The 25,121-nt window shown below is 41.6% G+C and overlaps 1 protein-coding gene across 2 annotated transcripts in view; it reads right to left on the minus strand.

Moving 5' to 3' along the window:
- fbln1 (fibulin 1) overlaps positions 1–25,121 on the minus strand; it is a 62,744-nt gene that overhangs the window by 22,546 nt on the left and 15,077 nt on the right. Inside the window, exons 6-15 of one of the 2 annotated variants that reach the window (XM_015353299.2) lie at positions 24,745–24,837; positions 23,211–23,348; positions 22,585–22,722; positions 21,296–21,439; positions 20,658–20,783; positions 20,204–20,329; positions 19,290–19,409; positions 18,762–18,893; positions 16,419–16,542; positions 3,883–4,025 (exon numbers count right to left, since the gene is read on the minus strand). In XM_015353299.2, the coding sequence (XP_015208785.2) occupies positions 3,883–4,025; positions 16,419–16,542; positions 18,762–18,893; positions 19,290–19,409; positions 20,204–20,329; positions 20,658–20,783; positions 21,296–21,439; positions 22,585–22,722; positions 23,211–23,348; positions 24,745–24,837 (1,284 nt within the window). Of the gene's footprint in view, positions 1–3,882; positions 4,026–8,618; positions 10,264–16,418; positions 16,543–18,761; positions 18,894–19,289; positions 19,410–20,203; positions 20,330–20,657; positions 20,784–21,295; positions 21,440–22,584; positions 22,723–23,210; positions 23,349–24,744; positions 24,838–25,121 lie in introns of those variants that run through there. The other variant, XM_015353300.2, reaches the window with a different exon arrangement.

Here is a 25,121-nt window from a genome sequence, read left to right on the forward strand (position 1 = left end):
AGACATGCTGTCTGAGTTTGTTGGTATCTCTGAATTTCCCTGTAAGGGAACTTGGAGCACCTTAAGGGTGGAGTTTGCATGGTCTATCCATGGCTAGGTGGGTTTTCTCTCACCTTAAGGGTGGAGTTTGGATGGTCTATCCATGGCTAGGTGGGTTTTCTCTGGTTGTCCCAGTTTCCTCCCATAGTCCAAAGACGTGCTGTCTGGGTTTGTTGGTATCTCTGAATTTCCCTGTAAGGGGACTTGGAGCACCTTAACGGTGGAGTTTGCACGGTCTATCCATGGCTGGGTGGGTTTTCTCTGGTTGTCCCAGTTTCCTCCCATAGTCCAAAGACGTGCTGTCTAGGTTAGAAGGTGTCTCTGAATTGCCCTGTAAGGGAACTTGTACAGTACGTGTTTGCATGCCCTGCAATGTACTGGTGTGTCTTTGAAGTGTATTTTGCCTTTCACATCTACTGTCTCCAGCTCACCACAATACTGTATTGAACTAAGTGATTCCTGAAAATGGATTGGTGGAATCTTAAACTTGTTTCTTCTACTGCTGGCTGAATGTCTGTTTCTGTGCCAGGCCATGAAAAGATAGATCGCAGTTCAGTCTGACTAACTAGCCTGGCAACATAGGAGGTATGTCTCCCTTAGGGAGGGTGTTTGGACAGTAAAATGACAAAGGGACAGAGATTCAGAATCAGAACAAAATTGATTATTTACGCATATTTCAAAACAAGCTTTTAAATGTAAAAGCAAATACAAACTTAAAGCTAAATAACTTTCCCAAAATGTTGCAGTGGTGAAGGTAATCACCAGTGGGTTTTTTTCCAAAGCAAAGATGATTCACTATCAGTCCCTTTTGTTTAGTTTGTTTTTTTGTAGGGACTCTGTGACACTGGCTCTAGAAAATTCTGTTTATAAACTCTTCAGGTTTTTTTTTTACATCTATGCTGAAGTCTTTACCAGAGTTTGAACCAACCTCCTGATTGAAATGAAATATGCACTCAACAGAACTGGGCACAATTACGGACAACATACTTTCTTGCTTTTTTACAATGCGTTGTGGAGGATTATTAGGAGAAACACAGTATCCTACAAAGGCAGAGCTCAAAACAAAATGTCTCTGTTTTCAAAGCTTTTTCCACACATTTGGTATTTGAATTACTTTTTGACAATAAAACTAAACACAAGGCATCAGGCACACTGATTTAAAAGTGCTATTTCTTTACATAAAACACCAAAATGTTGTGACTTAATCCCATTTTGTCGTTCTTTGGCTTTTTATTTCTCTGTCATTGAGACAATTGTACTTTAATTAAATCCAGGTCAGCAGTCATCCATATTTTGCCCAGCCCATTGGTACATATTTAGGTGTATTTATTTAACATTCACATTTTGGGCAACATTCTATTTCTTTAAAAAGCTCTCCAAATAAGTAAAAAAATAAGTCCTTTTACTGTTTAATCATGGTTGGCCTAATACATGCTGACTTTTTATTTATTTAAGAAATCAAATGGATTTAAAAAATGTGTTATTCAAAAACAAGGAGATTATGAAAAAAGGAAACTAATAATAAACCTGTGTGTGTAGTTAAGAGTGACAATTTCGTTCCATAGCCACCAGGACTCGACAGGATGGGTTTTAAAGGTTATTTTTTTCTTGCATGTCTCAAAATGTACTGGCTGCAAAGTAACTATATACTGTATGCTATACAATTAACCAACATTGTCCAATCAAACTTCTGATTTTAACCAGATTACAAACAACCTTTTTTTTTATTTGCTAGAAACACTGAAAAACAGCAGTAACTTCTTTCCTATGCTATATGGAGTTTATAAAGAAGTTCAGGAGGGATGACATCAGCTATGTTCAATCCACCTCAGCTGTCAGTAATTTGTAATCAGTCCTGACTTCATTTCCTCACCAAAAATGGTGGATTAAAAATCCTGTATGTGATCCCCTCCTCTCCCTCTCATTTATCTCTTATATCCCTGCTCCACCCCATCTCCACCTCTCCAGCTGCCCCTTGGTCACTCCTCTCTCTGCAAAAGAGTCCCAGCCTCCTTGTCCTGTGGCTGGGAGGTCATCCCTCAGCCAAGCAGGTTAAGCCAAATGTATTGTGAGTAAAACTCCACAAACCTTTCAATATGCTAAAGTCTTGGGTGCTCTTACTCCTACTGAACTTGTTTTTGCCAGAAAAAAAAGTGAAAACACATTCAAAATACACTTACAAGGAGGACATCCAAGCCCAACTATCCCTCAGAGTTCTTTTTCATCCTGGTTGGTCCTTCAATCCCTCTGGAAGGTGACAACCTTAACACATACACCAGCCAGACCTCACTGGCACTCACCCTGGACTTCTGGAAATCCAGTAACCTTAATCATGGCTTATTCAGGGTTTTTTTATGTATTCCTTTTAGCTTTTGGTGTCATGTTAAACACCAAACCATGAAATTTGCGGCCCTGTTATTTTAATCCTGCATGGGGCAATTTGTGTCATCTGCTATCTTCTCTCTAGCTTTATTTTCTTTTCAGAGCAGTTTTCATTTCATACTAGTCTTCACGCAGGGCTTTCCAAGCTAGCACAAAGAACGCCACAAGCATTTCTGTAAAGGCTTCTTGAAAGTATATAGAGAGCGAGCAACACGGCGGAGAGGAGTGATGTATCAGAGATGGTCACTTTTCACAACACTGGAGAAGGTTTGTCGCAATCTTGATGATGAAAGTCTTTTCATGGTCACGCTGTTACTGGCACAGTTCTTACAGCACTTAAATTCCTCGGGCAGGCTGTGTTCCTCTTTACTCCATTCCAGTTTTGCCTCTAACTAACTCTACCTCTCAATGACGTAGGGAATTCAAAAGAAGTATAGTCTGACCAATCAAAGCTAGTGGTCAGTGGCAGGCGGTGCAGGCCTCTTAGTAGGCTATAGAGCTTCGCCACCTCTTAATTTGCTTTCTTACTTCCCACGACTCTTTACGATGGGTTATGAGAAGAGGCCATTTAATAGGTGAGCAAGTCTGTGCTGCAGCAGCCACAAAGAGTTCCAGAGAACATTAATAAAACACACATCTGCGGCAAGGGTGAGGTGGTGGTGCACTTGTTAGTATTGTCACCTCACAAGGCTGGGCCCCTGAGTTTGGTTCCTGGGATGCTATCTGTGTGGACTTTGCATGTTCTCCCCATGCTTACAGCGGTTTCTCCACAGTCCAAAGACATACCGGTAGGTTAATTGGCTTCTGGGAAGTTAATGGAAAATGGATGGATCATACATGTACCTGGTGTATGACATCAGGCTTTCCCATCTGTACTCCATCCCACAGCTACTGAGAGGAGTCTAGTCATGTCAAGTGCACCTTTCAATGTTGACTGAACGAAACAAGTCCTGTGCAGAGCACTTGCTTTTAAAAAAAGGACTTAAAAGGAAGAAACTGTTAAAAGAGGCCTCAATTTTGGGATTGTTCAATCCCAAAAAACAAAGGGCGGATTCGTTCGACACGCACTGACTCTCGGGAAGACGCAAGCAGTGCACACCCTAAGATGTTGGCGCACTTGAGAGTCACTGCAATAAAAAATGGTCCTAAATCTTCAAAGGCTGCAAAAAAACTGCTCTAACACAATCATCAGAGCCCCACATAATCGGGCTCAACGGCTGTCTTCAGACACTGGTTACAGATCACATTCATCTGGACTAAGAAAACTAACAATTGCTTGGATTAAATAATCAGGGGGTATTTCAAATGTCTGCCAAACAGATCCCCGGAGGTCTCCGGGACATGGGTTAGAAACTCCTGTTCTAAAATTATGAATTTGGAAAAATTGCTTAGATAATGCAAAGAGCCATTTAAAAATAAGAATGTTGTAATACAAATGGAAAATAAGGAAAAGCTCCCTACCTTCTGGTCTGGCGAAGTCTCTGAATGTGGGAAGGGAAATGACTGTATAGGAGATGGTATGGACAGTATCCAGTATGCAGTCAACGTCCCTGGGCATACAAGACTTAACACAGCGGATGGTTTCTGTTCTGTCCATTCGAATCCTGCAGATAAGGAAACAGGAATGTTAAGTTCCCTGGGCCTATAATAAGCGATGTCAAACCGCACACCACCATGAAATACACAATCGGAAGGCAGCCCAAAAAATACATTGGGCAGCTCACCACAAGTCAGAAGCACAGCAGGAGAGAGGAATGCTCACTAGACAAATATTATCATGATAAATATTTTTTTTTTCTAAATAAAACAGATTTGAGTAAGGATATTAAAAACGGTTGAAACAAAGGACACCGCCAAAAATATGGCCGCCTAGCATCTTTTACGGCTTTGATTTATTTGCCATTTTAGAAAGAAAAACTTTTGTCGTGTCTTTTGGTGCAAAGAAACTGATATAAAGTATAAAAGGTTAGGTGATGACTTTTTTTGTACTTTCCATTCCTATTGTTTTACTTGATAAATCTTTTTACTCTGTGAAGACATCTTCCAGGCCTCTCACAGCTTGAAAACCCAGAGACCCTCTTTCGTTACCGAGACGACAATGAAATCTTTGTTGCCCAGAAGATTCCTGCATACACGCTGCATATGCTCTCATGGATGTGGAACACAAATATTGTTTTCCTGTCTTTATAGCTAGACAAGAAGTTAGTTATATTCTCATTAGTTTCCAAAAATTGTTATTTCAGACTCCAGACATCATTTGCCACAACAGACATCACTTATACTTGCAGTCCTTTGTCTGGGAGTAGATTTTGTTTTGGTAAATAATCTATTCTGACAAAAGCACATAAAATACGCCAAGAAACAGAGAGAGCTATGGAGAAATGCATGCTTATTTCCATTATCTATATCAGTAGTTCCCAACTCTGGTTCTGGATGAATCCTGCAACTGCTGGTATTTACAGTATTCCTACTGTACTGTACAGGCCATCACTGGTGCTACAGTAATTGATGCTTTTATCTTGCTCTGACTTTTGTTGAACTGTTTCTGTGCTCAGTTTGTGGTTTCAAATGACTTCTTCCAGTGTTTTTCCAACAACTTCGGAATATAGGATTTCAATTTCTCCTCAATTTATCAAGAGATCACTCCTTTATCATTGTTTAAACATCTCTCAGTAGGTCATAAATGCACATTGAACAGACACATGTGGGTGTGACTGTATCAATTACCCCCCACAATAAGCAGCTTAGCTTTTCTGGCTTCTGCAGAACTTCAACTGAAATTAAAAATACTAGGTTATTTCAATATTCAGCTTGAGGCATATTTTTAATTTTGCTTTCAGCTCTTAAAATGTTAAATGGGATCTGTAACTTGTATCAACCCAAATTGACAGTCAGAAATGTTCTGAAACGTCAAATTCAGCTGATCCAAGTTACAAATTCCATTTAACTTTATAAGAGCTGAAAGCAAGAGTAAACATATGCCTCAAACTGATATTGAAATAAGTTAAGTTTGCATTTAAGAACTCAGCTATATATCAAAATCCGGAAGATGCAGGGATCACTCAGGATCAGAGTTGGAAATAGTTGATTTAGAGTAGAAGTATAAAAGAAAGGTTATAAAACAGGGTTACAAGTATTGTAGTTAACTGATTTAACAATCTCTTTCTGTTGTTCAACAAGATGTCTGGGCAGCCTGTTACAGACACTCACCATATCTCATGTGCACAGAAACGTACCTGTTGCCAATTCGAAATGCTCTATGTCTTGATTTGTTTTTGTTCTCTTGCACTTCTATTTACATTTTCCTGATTTCCTTTGCTCAAGAATGAAATCTTGGGTACAACGATATTCTTTAAGCCGTGAATTACCAGTTGTTCTTCTTTGAAGTTGCTTGTTATAATTGCAGCCTAATTTCCCTCAATCTAAAATCTAAACTTTTCCGCACGTATCCTGTAATTTAGATGAGTGGGTTTATCACTTCCCTACAGTATATTGTCTAGAGCATGATTAACCACGAGCCAATGGCTAAATGTTTTTGCAGACAGCTACTCTTGCAATTTTCCAGTCAGTGAGTACAACTCCTAATGACAGTCTCTTATTTGGGAGGGGAAAAAATGGTAACATGTGGATCTCAATTTCTCTCCTTCACATCAATTTCTGTTTTTTCTTTCCCCCCCAAAAGCAGATGAGGGTCTCTTTCGAGACTGAGACCACAATAAAGTAGAATGCAGCAGCAACTCAGCAGGCCATAAAAAAAAAGCACAGCAATGGACACAAAAACAGAGGTCGGTAAGTGTCTTCAGTTCAGTCGCATGTAAATTTTTATTATTATTATTTATAGTCTTCAAGTTGATAACACACCAAAGCAAACACAGCACTACATCATTAATTTTCTGAAAAGCGCCGCTGTCTGACCGCAAATTGTGCAGACCACCAGCCTGACCCAAGCCCTCCATAACTCAATGTCAGACCATAAAATACCATATTTTTATTTTACGGAAATCCCCACCAAAGAAGTTCTTCCTCTGCTTATAGCAGTTCGGTCAGGGCCAGTCTGAATTTACACTTATTAAAAGCCACAGCCCAGAAACTGACCTACAATGTTTTAGCTATTTTTATTTCATCCTTGCATGGTCTGTACACTTTCCCAGTACTGGACACACGCCAGCAGTTCTCCACTTGCTGAAGTCATGGGGCAGATTCATTTATATGGCTGTAAAAGCAGCAGAATGTGTATAAGTGTGGATTCTACTGGACCGGCTGATTACTGTACCTGTTTCATAACACGAGGAGCTGGTCTGAAAGACTACTGTCATGTTTTAAACCTTTCAGGGATCTGGGAAGACACCTTATCCACAGCAAATACTAGTGGAGCATATCATTATTCACTGCAGGTAAATAATAATAATAATAATAATAAAAACTTTATTTTATATAGCGCCTTTAAAGGTGGCTTCTCAAAGCGCTTTACAGGATGACAACAACAATAAATAAGTAGAATACACAAGATAAAACACAATTACAATATATAGAGGAGACCGTGGATGGTGGTAATAGGAAAAGCAGAGGGGTGAAGAATGGAACCAGTTAAGTAAAGGCTTTTCTGAAGAAGAGAGTTTTGAGTCTGGATTTGAAGGAGTTTAGAGAAGGTGACTCTCTGGTATCCTTGGGGAGAGAGTTCCAGAGCTTGGGGGTATAACAGGAGAAGGCCCTGTCACCCATACAATGTAGGCGGGCTTGGGGGACAGTAAGGAGAGCAGAATTAGAAGAGCGAAGGTTGCGAGGTGGGAAGTAGGGCGATAATAGTTCAGACAGGTACTGAGGTGCCAAGCCATGCAGAGCCTTAAAGGTGAGCATGAGGATTTTAAAGTCTACACAGAATTTGTCCGGAAGCCAGTGCAAGGACTCCAGGATAGGAGTAATGTGAACACTTGCACTAGATGCTTGTATAGTATAAATCACTCGTTGCACAATACTTGTATAGCTTCTTTCACCCCCAAAGGATCTCAAAGTGCTTAACTGAGAGGACAGGACCCACTTCATCCACCTGAAACGTAGCATCCACCTGAGTGAAGCTCAGCAGCTCCATTACACAGCTGATCGGGTGGAGCAGTGAGAAACTGAAATAGTAGTGGGAAAGCTATATTATGCACCCTGCTAACACCTCTACTCTCTTGTAAAAGTGCCATATGATCTTTAATAATCATGCTCTATAGACAGGATTTAGGTTTAACATGTCTTCCAACAGATGGTATCTCCTACTGTTCCTAAGCAGCTAGTCACTTATGGTGACCCTGGTCACTCCACTGGGCTATTGGTGTGATAATACTGAGTAGGGCACCCCCTACTGGTCTGCAGACATCACTTACAGCAGCAACCTGCATTTCCTGTGTTGGTCTCACATCCCAGTGCTGACCAAGTCCTGCCCTGCTGAGCTTATGAGATCTGACATGGTCAGACTTTAAGTTAGTAACACTGCTTCCAATGACACAATAAAGGTCATTAAAAAAGTTCCAAACAAAAGAAATCATGGTCCTGGATTCTATTTCAATTATTTAAAATGTCCTGGATTCTTCCAGGCTATTATGATAGGAGAAAAACGTCAATCCAGGTTAGGGTAATTAGTAGAAATTAAGAAGGAACCTGATGTAGAAACCACTGCTTATCCCTCACATTTAGTTCAGTGACCAAGACTGTAGTGCATTCAATAAATTCAAACTGATAAGTAATATATCAAATTGGTAGTGGTAACATGTATCAAATACTCCAACAGCTACAGAGAGGCTTTGGGATAATACCAAACTGTGCAGATCTACCTAAAATGCAATTTAAAGTATACTTTGAGTATTTCAGTACATCGGTAACAGTATTTAGCAAAAAAATGACATTGACTCCCCAATCTCCACTTCAAAAATATGAAAGAATGCACTGAGATAATTATTTGCTAATAAGAAGCGCTGAACTAACACCAAGGGACATAATATTGCCTCACATAATTGTCATCATGTGACCCAATTTACAACATGGTGTTGAGTTGTGATCAAAACGGCCGAAAAACGCTATTAGCAATCTGATGGTGGGCCAGGACAAGGAGAGTCAAGAAAAAAAATTGGGAACACTTCCCTGCATTAGCTATTGTTGACTGTTTGAGAATCTGACCCATTTTAAACTTGGAATAAGCAAGACAAAAGACCCGGTCAAAATCATTGGAGGTTTTTATTTGATATTTTACCCATTTACAAGAAAATGTTTGTAAAATGTGAACTATAATTAAGTTTTAAATGTAAGATGGGGTGTATTACAAAAGATGTTACAGGCAGGAGAGAACTTTCCACAAACACATAATGCTCAGCTCGGGAACGGACGTAGCGAGCAGATCTTTGTTTCTATTCAAGTTAGTTCTCAGGATTTCAGAGGGCATATTGTGATCAGTTCGTTTTCACTGAATAATACAATATCATGCCAATGTGCTCAGTGGAATGTGTTCCAATGTGTTCCATGGAAAAAATATTTTGCATAGGTATGGATACTGTAATTATATTACAGTCTCTGATAACAATGTAAGCAAAATGGAACCTTACAGAATGATGAACACCGAGAAGAGCAATTCTAGAACAGTCCACATGAGAAGCCAAGAAAACAGTCATGGCAGAACCTTTCACTGCCCTACACTGCCCCCTTGTGCCCCCTCAGCACAATGCAATTACACATACTTTTATGTGTAACCCGCTGGCACTCTTATAATACATCAGTCAATACAACAGGTCTTGCAAGATGTAATGCGATTGAACACACAGTAAAATTTAATAAACAATATAAATCAAGTACAAAGTAAAATGATGTATACATGTTATATCAATATATAAATGTGTTGAATTAATTGCGATTCGCTACTTTTTGGCTTCATAAGATCAGAATCGGCTAACGGGACATTTAGGTCTTGAGATTAAATCCTACAATGTTGCCTGTTTCTTCATTGTATTCGGTGTAAGTTCTTAAAATCTGCCTGGGAACCCAGAACTCTTTGCATAGACTCTGGTTCCATGTGTCTAGGAACCTCCCTGGATGATTTGGTTATTTCTCATGCTCTTGAGATGAGACATTGCCAAAATGAGCTCAGCCTCTGCCTTGGTTGCATCAGATGATGGATGTCCAGAGAGATTTTTTTTTTTAAATCTGCTTTGACTTTTTTTTTTTACAACGTAGCGTCGGGCAAAAGCAGAATCGGATTTTATGACCACTCCAATTTTGAAATGGGTTGCACAAACTGCAACCAGTGACATTCTCAACTCTTGTGGGAGTTCTCATAAAACGCCTGTGAGGTGCTGCTGCCTCCGTGTTTGTTAACTGCTGCCAAAGATCTGTCACACTTACTTGCGAATTGGACTCGTCACATTTGTAGTTCTCAAAGGCCTACTGGTAATAAAGATGATCAAGAAGAAGAAAACGCCGCACACTGCGTTTTAAAACTGAGACGCGTCGGTATACACCGGCTGCTCAGCTGTGACAAAGACATGGATTTTAGCTAGAAACGTGCTAACAGTGCCATAGCGGAAGAGCTTCATCTCCACTGTGAGTAGGAAGTCCTGAGGCTGGGATATGGGCCTCTGCACAGCAACTGTCCCACCATTGCTGAGCTCCTGCGCGCTGAAGTAGCCCTCGTCATTGCCGTCTACGATGGTGATGAGGATGTCATCGCCTGGCACGGAGTTAGAAGGGCCCATGCGGAAGACATTGGTGGGCACGGGGATATTGGTAGGGAAAGTGAGGTGATAGTAGGTTATTCTCAAGGGCTGGGCCAGGCACTCGCTATTCTGATTGCAAGGCAAGCGCTCGCAACGACTGCAAGAAAAGTGAGAAGGAGAAACACGGAACAAACAAACAAACAGACGACAAAAAAAAAAAGAAAGAAGGAGAAAGTTAGGTCAGTGCCCAGCAAGCAGAGCCAAAGTGTCAGCAACAGCAGCAGAGACTGTATTTCTCAAGGTTCAGTGAGCTAGAGTACATCTGGGCAGCTCAGAAATTGCTTTAACTAGTGATGTGCACGGCAAATACATAAAAATAACCATTCGTGTACAGAAGAATTTTTTTTTGCTATGCCTTTTTTATTCTGAAAATCATTTGGAAAATCATAACCTGCCTTTACATACGTCGACAATCTTATGGAAAAAGGGCGCTGCTTCAATACATTGACAGTCAAAGACGTTATTCATCTCTTAGGAAAGAGAGGATCAGGGCAGCAGAATGTTGTTTTGCCCGAACTGTCTTTTGTTTCGGAATTGCCTTCAATTTCTTTTGTGTCATTGTAAAAGCACTGATGAAAATATTTACTGCATACTTTGAGACCCAGAAGAAGACAAACTGTTCCGCTGTAAGCGTTTCAGTATTTTGCGGTCACCTATTAAAACGCACAAAACTACAATGAAAATTTAAAAGCACCTCATTAAAAATACTGCAGAATCTGGATTCTAATATCTCGCAAATTCCTTCCACCATGATGTAGAGCTCCATTTGGAATTTTACAGGAAAGATCTTGCAAATAAATAATATTGAAAGGCTACCGAAGAAAGATTTTTTTTTAACATTCAAGATCTGATGTCAGCTGTAAAAAGGGTATTGCAGTTTTAGCATCTGTATATTGGATATTAAACCTATCATTAGATTTTTTCTAATTTCAAGCCATCGTGGCCACGAGAAAAAGTAAAAAGCACATCTGGAAGTTGGTGAATCTCAATACTCAATATGACAGGGACACTACACTGTAAAAAGGCGCCGTCCTTCGGATGAGACGTAAAACCAAGGTCCTGACTCTCTGTGGTCATTAAAAATCCCAGGGCGTTTCTCTAAAAGAGAAGGGGTTTAACCCCGGCATCCGGACCAAATTTCCCCCCTGGCCTTTACCAATCACAGTCTAATAATCCCCATCTCTGAATTGGCTTCATCACTCTGTTCTCCTCCCCACTGATAACTGGTGTGTGGGGAGGGTTCTGGCGCACTATGGCTGCCATCACATCATCCAGGTGGGGGCTACACACCGGTGGTGGTGGAGGGGCGTCCCCATTACCTGTAAAGCGCTTTGAGTGGAGTGTCCAGAAAAGCGCTATATAAATGTAAGGAATTCTTGGCCTAATTTCCCCCTGGCGTTTACCAGTCATGACCTCCTAATAATCCCCATCTATGAACTGGCTTCATCACTCTGCTCTCCTCCCCACTGACAGCTGGTGTGTGGTGAGTGTTCTGGCGCACTATGGCTGCTGTCACATCATCCAGGTGGGGGCTGCACATTGGTGGCAGTAGTGGGATTTCCCATTACCTGAAAAGCACTTTGGGAGTGTCCAGAAAAGCACTATATAAGTGTAAGGAATTATAATTATTACTGTGAAGCCAACAACAACTTTGAAAGAGCTACAGAGTTGGCTGAGATGGAAGACAATGTCCATTTGTCAACAATATACCACTCCAAAAAACAGGACTGTATGGCAGAATGGAAAACCCATCTCAAATCCCACATGTAGTTTGCCACAAAGCATCTCAAGTGATACTAGAAATGTGGCAAAACGTGGTTTTTCTGTGGAATTCTGACCTTTTTAGTGTAATTGCAAAGCAATACATCTAGTGCAAAATCAACAATATACCATCCAATGAACACCATCCCTACAGTCAAGCATAGTGGTGGAAGCACCATGCTATAGGGATGCATCTTCTCAGCAGTAACTGGAAAGCTTGTGAGCACTGGAAGAAAATGGATGGAGAAAACTAAAGGCCAATACTCGAGGAAAATGTTTTTGTCTAGACTTAAAGACTTAAAACTGGGGGGAAAGCACAAAGATCAAAGATACACTGGAGTGGCTTAAGAAAATAAAAGTGAATGTTCTTGAGGTGCCCAGTCAAAGTTGAATCCTATTGCGAGTCTGTGGGAAGACTTGAAAAACACTTTCCATGAGTGATCCCCAAGCAACCCGAGGGAGTCTGAGCAAATATACCACCATGAATGGGCACCGATCTGGCCGATCAGCAATATTAGCAGAGACTAACCCAAGAAGACCCGCAGCTTTGACAGCACCCAAAGCTACATCCATCAAATATTGAGTTCAAAGGTCTGAATACTTATGCAATCGACATACTCCAGTTTGTTCTCTTTAGATTTTGCAGCTATTGACTGCAGCGTGTCTTGTCTTGAGAAGTTCTCAATTTGAGATCCATGTTTGTGAATAAAATACAAAGTTTAAGACAATGCGTGTGCACCATTTCATAATTTCACAAAATGGGATGCCATAGGGAGACACTATAAGGGACTGTAAATATGAACACAGGTGGTAGATCATGTTACAGTACATTTAATAAAAAATGAAGAACAGAAGAAGGTGATTGGACAGAAAAGAAGCAATGTCTTCCTTTAGTTTATGTATTTGCCAAAGAACAACAGTGCCTCTACTCGTACTTTGCACCCACACGGCCACTTGTTAACGAGATTATCAGACACACAGGACAATAGGGCTTACTGGACCAGTAAGCATAGATTCCCAAGAAAATAAAATAATCAGAAAAAAAGCCCAGTTCAGTAAAATACTGTTCTCCTGAGGACAATTTTGTATTCATAGTTTTGCACACACATTTGATATCTATTATTATTTTGCTTATTCAATTAAGATGTCTCTTAATGGTGCATTACTTGATCTTTGATCCCATAATGAATTATTGATTAACTAAGTAAGCGCCTCCTTTTAACTTTGTAATTCACCTTATAATATTTATGATGTTTTGACAAAGATAGTTACCAAATGACCTACCAAATAATAACAGATCTACCAGCAGCCATATCACCCCGCAACTCACAACTGGCAGCCCCACTGAAGCTCAGCAGGCGTGAGCCTGGTCAGTACCCGGATGGGAGACCTCCTGGGAAAAACTAAGATTGCTGCTGGAAGAGTTGTTAGTGGGGCCAGCAGGGGGCGCTCACCCTGCGCTCCATGTGGGTCCTTATGCCCCAGTATAGTGATGGGGACACTATACTGTAAACAGGCGCTGTCCTTCGGATGAGACGTAAAACCGAGGTCCTGATTCTCTGTGATCATTAAAAATCCCAGGGTGTTTCTCGAAAAAAGTAGTGGTGTAACCCGGTGTCCTGGCCAAATTTCCCATTGGCCCTTACCAATCATGGCCTCCTAATAACCCCCCTCTCTGAACTGGCTTCATCACTTTGCTCTCCTCCCCACTGATAGTTCTGGCGCACTATGGCTGCCGTCACATCATCCAGGTGGATGCTGCACATTGGTGGTGGTGGAGGGGAGTCCCCATTATCTGTAAAGCGCTTTGAGTGGAGTGTCCAGAAAAGGGCTATATAAGTGTAAGCAATTATTATTATTACTACCAGTACTTGTTGTCAGATCACAACCCTGTAGGGACCACATTTCCCAGACAGCTCTGGGGGAATGAGCTGCTGTTCTGTCTGGATTCCAATTGGTCAAGTGAAGCAGAAGCATGTTTATTGTATGAGAGTAGGCAGTGGGCAGTACATCACTCACCAGAGGCACAAGGACTAAAGGAATCTGTGAGTTCTTAGGAATAGAACAACTGAAAGTTGTACTACTCTTCATCGAGGCCAATATACACTTTTGCTGCTCGGCCATGTTACTTACTTCCAGAACAGGTTTAGTTAGTAGCTCAAAGAGGAGAAAATGTTGTTGTATTTTTGGGTTGTGCTATTTTGTTTTTCCCACACAATAAATTGCAATAAGGAGCTTAACCTCACAGCTGTGTTTGTCTGTTGACCTGGACCTGAATATTTTAAACATCTTTTGATGACACGCCCATGGGTTTGTCACATAGCACACAGTTATGATCATCATTACTTTAACTTCAAATGCCTCTTAATACAATAGGCAATTCAGAATTCTAACCATTGAGATGCAGTAACTGTTTCGAGATCACAGTGCACTATAAAATACATTGATGCATTAAGGCAGTATTTACCAACCTCAATTGTATTGATATACTTGAGATCTAACCTTTGAATTCAGTTTTAAGAAAAATGAAACTGCTTATAATATATGCATTGACCAAGTTTCGAAATGACACAAGATCATTATACATGTAAATTACTCTGAATAAACAAAAATTAAACAGTCATTGCCTTTCTTTTTTAAATGATAAACCAAAGCAGGACATCTTAAATCTTTGCTTCTTAACCATCAGATCATTAACTGATCTGGATTTGAATGTTTGAGACTGCCATAAAATGGTAGGAATAATTAAACTGTTTCATGAAAATGAACTATTTCAGATATACTTATATATCCCATTGAAGGTTCACCAGCACTGAAACCTTGATTATCTCTTTTTTCCTTAAAACAAACAATTAAAATAGATTCATCCAGATGATGTCGATTTTGCTCATTCTCATCACTTAATCTAAGGAAATAATGAATAGTAAATGTGTGATTAAGCCATTAGTACTACTGCATTTTGTTTAAATGATTATCATTAATTTTGTAATTCACTTACAACATTCATACAAGAACTGATTATCACATTTGCATCTTAATTAACTGTAACTAAAGTTTGTTTTGCATTTTTTTTTCTTATAGTTAAATCAACAAATCTAATCATTAGAATTTAACTACTGAATTATTTTCAACAATGAGAGTACTGGTGCACTACGGCTGCCGTCGTATCATCCAGGTGGGGCTGCACATTGGTGGTGGTGGAGGGGAGTACCCATTCCACTCAAAGAGTTTACAGGTAGTGTCCAGAAAACCGCTATATAAGTGTAAGGAATTATTATTATAAATGGGGATGAGCATTGCTGGGGGTTAAACCAAGCAATGGACCGACATCCTATCCATTAGGACAGGAGAATGCTGACCAAGCTCACAGCCATCATGAACAAGGCCTCTCATCCGCTTCATGGGACTGTTACTGGGCAGCGGAGCACTTTTAGCAACAGACTGCTCCAGCTACGGTGTTCAAGGGAACGTTTCCGTAGGTCTTTCTTCCCGGTGGCTGTCGGGATGTACAGTATAACACTGCCCTAGGCTAGGACTGTTAGCCCTTCATTTGCTTGTCTATGGACAGCATGTTTGCTCCATGGTACTTTTTGGACAGTCTGTATAAACCTATGCACATTTTGCACATATTTTTTTTTTTTTACAGTGACTATGATAATCACATTTTGCACACACCTATGTCTTTTTTAAAATTTATTTATTTTTATATTTATTTTGTTGCCTTTTGTTTTATAACTATTTTGAGGTTTGTTTTTGTTTGTCTTGGGCTGGACTGCTGTAACACATCAATTTCCCTACGGGATTAAGAAAGTCTTATCTATCTATCTATTAGCTCTGGACTAACGGGACAATGTGGCTTGGATATGAAAATTACCTACAGTATATATATATCCTTAACATATAAGTATTTCGGCTGTGAAAGTGAACACCACGCAAAATCAGTAATGGGATGAACTACAGTATGGCTGGATGTTCAGAAACCTCCTAAATGTGCCTTTAAAGGTCAGTCAGTCTGCACAGAGAATTCTAGGAAAGAAAGATATCAAAAAGCAGGTCAACCTTCCAGTGACCTTCCAGTGGAAAATATCAGAAAATGTATTAACCAAAATTACCTATTCGACTCCACCTCCCCACTCTGACATTTTTAAGGTCTGCCAACCTGACATTGTTACAGCTCGTTTGACTAAGTACTGTACATGCAAGCACAAGTTCACCAACTTCAAAAACCCAAAGAGTTAGAAAAACATATGCCTATGCTTTTACGAACCAGTGGTATGCACCCACAAGAAAGACATGGAAATAAAATTTTATGATTGAGAACTTCCATTTTCCGATGCGTTTCAGTCATAAAAGCTGAAATAGTGTGCAGAGCAAAAACAGGAACTTGTGTTCTTTTGTACTGATGGAAAACCATTTTGATTAGAAGTTAGAACAAGCTTTGTTTCTCCTCAAAACAGCTACTACAAGGAAAAGGACAAAAAAAAAACTCACGATTCCCCAGATCTGTGATAGTTTTTTGGACAGTCAAATGCCAGACATCGGTAGTCCCCCTGGATGTTGAAGCAGATCTCCGAGCCAGAGCAATTGTGCATGCCCGTTACACACTCATCGACATCTATAAAAAACACAAAAGGCGCATTTAAAAAAAAAAAAGATGGTGGTAGAACCTAAAAAATAAATTAGCAGTAGCGAAATGCAAATTAAAAAAAATAATCAGCAGGTGGTGAATCAATTATAGATCAATTGTAGCACAAGCAATCACGGTGCTGAATCAGTTTATGTGACAATTCAAATGGTAATTCCACTTTTCCCTTGTCCACCATAGAGCACAGAACCACATTATAGATACTAAGTCTCAGCACAATGCAACAGACCCACCTTCCACATATGTATCCTAAAGAATGGGCTGAGGATTGAGATGCTCCAAAAAAGTTGCACACATTCAGAGACAACAAATGTGTAAAATATGTATAAACAACAAAAGGAAAAGCTAATCCTTTCTGGTGGCTTTCTCATTGTTTTGATGGGACGTCTGGGCAGAGAACATGGGTGAGATTTTTTCTTTTTTTGCCCCGGCTTACTGCTGTTTTTTCTCCAACACTCACAAAGTTTAAGGTGTTTTTGTTTTCCACTACTCATATCCTACACAGCTGTAAAGTCAGCAGAACCTATGTGTTTCTCTAGTTGCCTCCCAACTAAAGTCACCAGCAAAAATCCATCATTCCATTTTCTAACTGCTTCATCCCGTACTGGGTTGTGGGGATGCCAGAGCCCATCCCAGCAAGCAACAAGCTGGTTACCCTACCAGCATGTCTTTGGACTGTGGGAGGAAACCAGAGCGCCCGGAGAAAACCCATATGAACACAGGGAGAACATACAAACTTCATACAGACAGCACCTCGGGGATTGAACCCAGAGCCTCAGAGCTGTGAAGCAGCGATGTTAATCACTGCACCACCACACCTCACCAAGAAAATATCCCAAACACTATTGAGAATTACAATCAGACACTGCTAAAAGATGGCCCTAGAATGCACAACATCACTTCCACACTGTCCTGCACTGAGTTCTTAAACGCAAATGAGACCAGAAGCAATGCCAGCCTCTCGCCTGATACTTCTTAGCAGCAACAGTTGTTAAAAGGATATGTGCATTCTCCCTTTTCAATATTTAGAATCTCCATTTTTTATATATATATATTCCCAGCCGATGTGGAATTGCCACTTGTTTAAGAGTTTATGGCCTCAAAGCCACCACTCCTGACCGGAATGAGGACACAAGCCACTCTTCATCTGTCAGGGGACTTTCACCTTTCATCTCGCTGTGAGCTCCGCCAGTGCCTCTACAGGAGGTTTATCACAAACTGGAGGGGCAGTACATCCCTCGCCGATGTCACCGCTACTCTGGAAGCATCCGGCAGCTCTGAACGGGGAGACGTTCAAGGTCGACCGATGTGAATCACTCTCTTCCCTACTCTACGCCTCTGCATAGGAGTACTCCAGTCACAGTCAGCTAGTGACAGAGCCCAGTCTTGAACCGGCAATGCCTGGTGATATGGCTCAACCTGAACTCTGAGCAAGCACTTGAGCTAATGAGCCAGCTGGAAGTGCCCTGAGGGGTTTAGACATCTTTCAAAACTGCAACCTAGAGTTCAGGCCTGTGACAGGCAGTCAGCTATAATCCCTTCCTGAGAGGTGTCAGCTGTCCGTACAGTCAGGACAGCCAACAGCTGGGTTCCTCCCGATTTATTCTTCCACTCTTAGGTGGTGTGCGATGTAGCCGGTGAGAGGTTGTGTACAACGCGGCAGGGAGCTCCGCGAGAAAGACCTAGAAAGAGTAGCCAAACGTGCTGATGGTCTAAGCCGCTGAGCCAGAGAGCCAAGGGGTGACTAAGAGGGGAGGCCCGGATTTAAGAATGACCAGAAAACGAAACTAAAGGCCCATTACGAGACAGGCCAGGGAAGCTGCTGAGCAGCTGAAGAGTTCTTTTCTTTCTTTTTTCAATTCCGAGTTCCCACCTTTTTTGGTATCGCCAACATCCCCAACACTGCCTTTTAATCACTGGAAACTAAGAACCCGAGTACATTTCTGGAAAATGAAAGGCCCCACAGTGCAGTTACTATGCCAACCGCTGCCACTTCATGCCTTTCATTGCTTGGCCTGTAACAGCAGTGTTTCAGTAAAAAAAAACACAGCATAAGAAACACACAAAGGATAGTGTTGTTGCCTTTATTCCCTCCGCCTTTTTTGCCATACAGCCATGTATATTTTGAGCCAGCGAAGTATAACCTTCCACCTGAGATGCAAAACCCCCTGAGACTGGGAGCTCCTCACCTTGACAAGTGCGGCCATTAGGAGACAGCGTGTATCCGTGGGTGGGGCAGGTGCACTGGAAACTGCCAGGGACGTTGTGGCAGCGATAGGAGCAGATGTGACCACCGGTAGGCAGAGCGCACTCGTCAATATCTAGCCAAGAAAAGGCAATATTTATAAAGAACATCTGCTCTGCCTGCAGAGCCATTAACACGACATCTGAAGAAAAACGGATGGGGGGGACTGGAACCACAATGAGGGATTTTTCAGTATAGATTTGAATATACATTTTCGAAAGGCAATGGTACAAATACTGTATTTCAAACGCGCTCTGACCTCACGTTGATGTGCTGATATATAGCGAAATGGAACCAGCATCAGAAGCAAGCTGAAAACAATTCAGGGTAATTCAAACAAACATTTTTAGGACTTTTTCTGGCAAACGCTTTTTTTTTCTTAAAGACGCAGCAGACCTTTCACTAGGCCAACCTGCATAGGTTACAGAAACACAGTCCAGGTATGAAGACAGTTTGCTGTCCAAATTCTTACCTTCACAAGTTATTCCATCCACGTCGCTCAGCTGGTAACCACGGCGGCAGTAGCACTGGTACGATCCATACACATTAGCACATTCCTGGCTACAGGGGTTGCTCTCACACTCGTTTACATCTGCAAATATATATTGAATGTTATTTAATGATATATGCATCCAAAAACAGACATACTGCTAATTATATACAGTAGTAACTAAATAGTGCTGGACTTTTCACTAATCAAACTGCTGAAACACAGCTTCACAGAAGCAAACTAACCCTTTCGTTCACAACTTACGGCCCAAAATATGCAAATTCATAAAGTATTCTGAAAGAGCACACTATGAAACATTATTTTAAATACCACCTTTAAAGAGATGATGACTGATTTTGGTGATGTTTTTTGGAGTGTTACACAGACATTAGTTCTAGATACACACTATACACCTGTCCATTTTTCTTTATCCAATTCAGGGTCGCTAGGGAGTTGGAGCCTATCCCAGCAAGCAACGGGCACAAGGCGGGACACGCTCTGGATGGGACGCCAGTCCATCACAGGGCAGACAGACTCACATATTCACATAAGGGCCAGTTTTCCCAGAAGCCAATTAAACTCCCAGCACGCCTTTGGACTGTGGGAGGAGACCGGAGCACCCGGAGGAAACCCATGCAAAAACGCAGGGAGAACATACAAACTCCACACAAAGAGCACCCCAGGAATTGAACTCAGGGCCCCAGCACTGGGAAGCCAGCAATGCTGACCCTTATGACACCACCCTCCCCAAAATACACATCAAATGAAAATCAAAAACACAATCCCCATTATCGTGTCAAAGTAAATACATCAAAAAATGTGGCTAAGCGTGGGAGCTAGAAAACAGGCTTCTATGGGCTCAGGATTGAAGTGCTATTGAGAAAACGAGGCAGGACCTTCACAGTTTCTACCATCGCTGCCAAGTCTGAAGCCACTGGTACAGCTGCACTTATAGGAACCAGGAGTGTTCTCACACTTGTGAGCACAGAGACGCCCTGGGTAGTGTCTGCACTCATTAACATCTAGAGCACAGGGAAGGAAAGAGAAACACAAAGAAAAACTGCATTCAGTTAACACCGAAGGCAACTGAAATCGCAATGCTTTCAGGCTTTTGTTTAAGCGCCGGCGCCACTTTACAAATACACTGATTGAAGGAATTTTTCTCAAAACATCATTTTTGTTTAAGAAATATAAAATGAAATACTTAGGTCATATAACTGGGGCACAAACCTCTTTTTTTACTTTGTCCCCGAAGGGATAGCATTTGTTTTGTGATTTATAAGCCCCGTTACCATTTTCGGCAGGTGTGCTGTACCACTTATCTGTCTCCGAACCACAGGCAGGCCTCACCTTCACAGGTCTTGCTGATGCTGTTGAAGTAGTATCCCATCCTGCACTCACAGCGGAATGAGCCCATCAGGTTGATGCAGATGTGGCCTTCACAGGCAGACTCTGGGCCTCTGCATTCATCCACATCTGGAGCAAAGAGCAGGCAGATGGCACAGTGAGCACCGTCTGTGATGCTAGTCGCCTTGCTCCCAGGATTTGGGGATTTTTTCAGCAAGATGCGGTAGATTATCAATCCAGTCTCTAACACCTTCACTTATTTCAGGGTTGCGGGAAGGAGCTGGAGCCTATCCTGGCAAGCAATGCGCACAAAGCTGGATACATCCTGAATGGGATGCCAGTTCATCACTGGGCACACAGAGACACAATTTTCCCAGACGTGACTGGGGGAGAACATGCAAACTCCACACAGATAACACCCAAGGTCCAGAATTGAGGCCCAGTTCTGCGAGACAGCAACACTAACCACTGCGCCACCGTGCCTCCCTCACATTATCCAGATTATCCAAAATCTTCCTGTTATATGCTGTTATTTTGTTCCCAGAGATATTAATAAATCAGGAGGGCATCATATACCATCTATAATTTCTTTGCAGGCAGTATTAGCTTTAATTGCATAGCGTACAACAGAAGAACCGTACCCACACACCGCGTTCCCTCTTCGTTCAGATGATACCCTCTGCCACAGCTGATGAAATTCCTCTGGCAGGTGTACGAGCCCACATTGTTGATACAGGTCTGACCAGGGAGGCAGGGTCCGTTGTGACTCAAGCACTCGTTGATATCTAGAAGGAATAGGCGAGAGAGAGCACATGCCAATTGCCTGGAATAGACTGCCGTGTTGGAAATGTGACCGCCGTGCTCTCCGACGGGACTGAACGTGAAGTTCTTAACACTGTTATCTTAGAGAAGAGAGGAGCCCTTTCGGTCAGTCAGAATTTGACACCTTCTTACAATATTAATTTAAGTCGCCCTGTTAACGTAAATCTAAATTTGTACTACCCTGCTAAAATCTTGGCAAATATCCCTAACAGTGACTAGATTTCCCTTATAGCACAAAATGCATGAGGTTCACTGCTGTCCAATGGGAACTAAACAAGTCTGTCATCCTTTTATTTTGCTTCTTGAGGATTAAAGTACTCTTCCTATTGGATTGTACTGGATTTTTTTTCTGTGTTTAAATTATTTTTAGAACGGTCTTGGCAAGACTCTCAGCTGCCTTCATGTTACACCAGAAACCTTAATACAAACAAACCATACCTGCAGTGAACCTTCCCCATAGAACAGCCGCACCAAGAAAAGGCTTGCTGCTAGTACTTTATATCCATTCATTTTCTATCTAGGCATATACTGTACCTTAGACAGAATGCAAGTCCATAGCAGGACAAACACACACAAACTCACATCGGGGCCAATTTTTTCCAGAAGCCAATTAACCTACCAATATGTCTTTGGACTGTGGGAAGAAACCAAAGCACCCGGAGGAACACAGGGAGAACATTCAAACTTCACAGACATGGCACCCTAGGAATTGAACCCAGGGCCCCAGCCCTGTGAGGCAGTAAAGCTAAACACGCTTTACTAGCTAGCTAACACTTTATAGTCCTGTAACTCAAAACTGGTAACACAAATGTATTCAAGCTGTACCAGCTATCCAAGGTTGCCAACTAGGACTGTGCACTCTTAACACATACCCTAACCTTAAAAGGGGTTTCCTCTAATAGAAAGGTAAACCGATTAAATGGCTTTTGCTTCGCTGTTTCCTCAAGAAAAAAGCAGTGTGAATAAAGTTCCGGATGAGCCCTGGACGAGTTTAAAAATCGCCGTTCAGCTTCATGAAGAATAGTGGAAATTGGAATGGGCTCCCTTTGAAAGCCCAGGGGCCGGCGGAATTTCACTCCTTTTTGAGAACGTGAGGCTGAAATGTTACCGATGCAGTTCCCCAGAGCATCCTGGATGAAGCCCACTCTGCACTGCTCTCGCGGCAGACAGCGGAATGACCCGTTTGTGTTTTGGCACTGGAACTCCGCGGGACAGTTGTGAGTCCCGAGCTCGCACTCGTCAATGTCTGGGGGAAAAAAATAAACAAAAAACAAACGAGGAAGAGTCAGGGAGAAAACCATCTCTCCTTGGCCCTTGTCTCAGATTCTTCAAAACCCGATGTTGTTCAAAAAAGAGACCATTTTCCTTTATCAACACTAAAATGATTAAATGAGTCCTTACTTTCCAGGGAGGGGCTTAATGCCACTTCACCGTAGGACTGTCACAAAAATTGGTCCTTAAGAACAACTTCTTTAGTTGTTTTAAAATAAACCCACATTCTGAAGTGCTGAATTAAAATACACTGAATTTATTGCTAGACCTTCTTATCCTAGAATCTGTAAGACACAATACATGTGATATTCAAAGAATTTTCAGAAACACACACTTTTTAATCCGTGAAAAAGGACCCCCATTTCTGATGTATTTAAGTGGAACTTCTGAACTAAAGAAAGCACCAAGAGTATAACATATCGTAGAAAGTATTTGCTGTTCACGGAGGAGTCTGGAGCTGACCTTTGCACAGGTTGCTATCAGTCAGTTCATAGCCAGTTCCACAGCTGATCTCTCTTTGACACCTGTAGGATCCCTGAGTGTTGATACACCGCTCTCCAGCCCGACAGGAATGGGACCCCAGGATACACTCATTTATATCTGCAAGGGAAAGGAGAACTCTGGCTCACGTCTGGCTCAAGCACCCGCAATGAGCAGAAGCAGGCTAAGGAGGCAAGCTTGAAAGATGAAAATCCCAGTCCCTCACCCAAAGGCAAATTCTAATTTTCCTGACACCTGAAGAAGGCCCCACAGCCGAAATGTTGGGTCTCTTTTCGACATGGAATAACCCTTTACCTGTTCCTTTGCAGCTTACGCATGCTGACACAGCTACCCACTTGAAATTCTAATTCAGTGGCACGCCATCAAAGAGCATGTGTGATCTTGCTGTGTACTTTGAAATGTGTAATGAGAAAGGACCTTTAGATTAGGTTAGATGGATACAATACCGTATTTTCATCTAGGATAACAAGCAGGACAACCAGACTTGACTGAAAATGGCTGGAAGGAAAAGGCTACAGCTGTAAACGTCTCCAGAAAGAACAGATTCACGTTTACTTTTTAATTGTTATTTTCTGTCTCTCACATCAGCCCAAAGCATGAAAGAATATCTACATCAGAAATAATATTTCTGATGAACACTAAAAAATCCAAAGATTTTCAAAAGAAAGAATAATCATCCTATTTACACTAATATCAAGAATGTCTTTTGTATTCATGAGCTACACATTTAAATACATATAGCTACATATCCAAAGAAACAAAAAATGTTATTTTAAAAACTTAAATTTTATACAGATTTATGTGGCTTGTAGCTCTATTCATTCATCCATCTTTCAATTTTATTTATAACTGCTGCTGGTGCGGTGACTCTGTGGCTAAGGATCTGCACCTGTGGCTGGAAGGTTGCCAGTTCAAATCCTGCGGCTGGCAGAGGAATCCTACTCTGTTGGGTCCCTGAGCAAGGCCCTTAACCCCTCACTGTCCCAGGAGTGCCGTATAAATGGCTGACCCTATGCTCTGACCCCAAGCTTCTCTCCTTGTCTGTGTCTCATGGAGAGCAAAGATGGGGTATGTGAAAAGACAAATTCCTAATGCAAGAAATTGTATATAGCTAATAAAGTGATCTGATCTTATCTTTATCCAATAGAGGGTCACAGGAGAGCTGGAGCCTTTACAGACACAGTCTCATCAGGGCCAATTTTCCCAGTATCCAATTAACCACCAGCATGTCTTTGGACTGTGGGAGGAAACCCACGCCAACACGGGGAGAACATGCAAACTCCACACAGACAGCACCCCAAATCTGGAATTGAAAACAGGGCCCCAGTGCTTCAAGCAGCAATACTAGCCACTGCACCCTGCCTTTGTAACTCTATCTTTCAGTGATTCCATCTATAGAGTTCAAATGTTATTAAAACCTAATAGCACACATTTAAATTAATTCCACGACGAAACGAAGCCGAGAACCACTCGGAGAAGCCCGATATACACCCACCTTCGCAAGTCTGGCCATCTGATTTTAACTTATAGCCTTCGAAACAGGAACATGTTCCATTGCCGTGGCAACGCTGGGAACACTGGCCTGCTCCTGCAAGTCAGAGTGAGACATTCAAGACCGCTATTAAATCGTCTCACTCCGTTTCTCCCAAAAACAGAACAAAAATACAGTGACATGCTACAGATGGAGGCGAGATGTATTGTCAATGAAGTCAAATGAATAACTGTGGGAAGGCTTGCGCAGCTTTTAAGAATTCGACTATCAGGACTTTAATGTTAAAGGTTTCTCTAAATGTTTAAACTTTCAGAATCTCTGCTTAGCTGGAAAAACATGAAAAGCCATTTTCCTTCTTTTGGATCTTCATAAGGACATTT

The sequence above is a fragment of the Lepisosteus oculatus genome, chromosome 7 (genome assembly GCF_040954835.1).
Source record: "Lepisosteus oculatus isolate fLepOcu1 chromosome 7, fLepOcu1.hap2, whole genome shotgun sequence".
In the NCBI taxonomy this organism is placed as follows: Eukaryota; Metazoa; Chordata; class Actinopteri; order Semionotiformes; family Lepisosteidae; genus Lepisosteus; species Lepisosteus oculatus.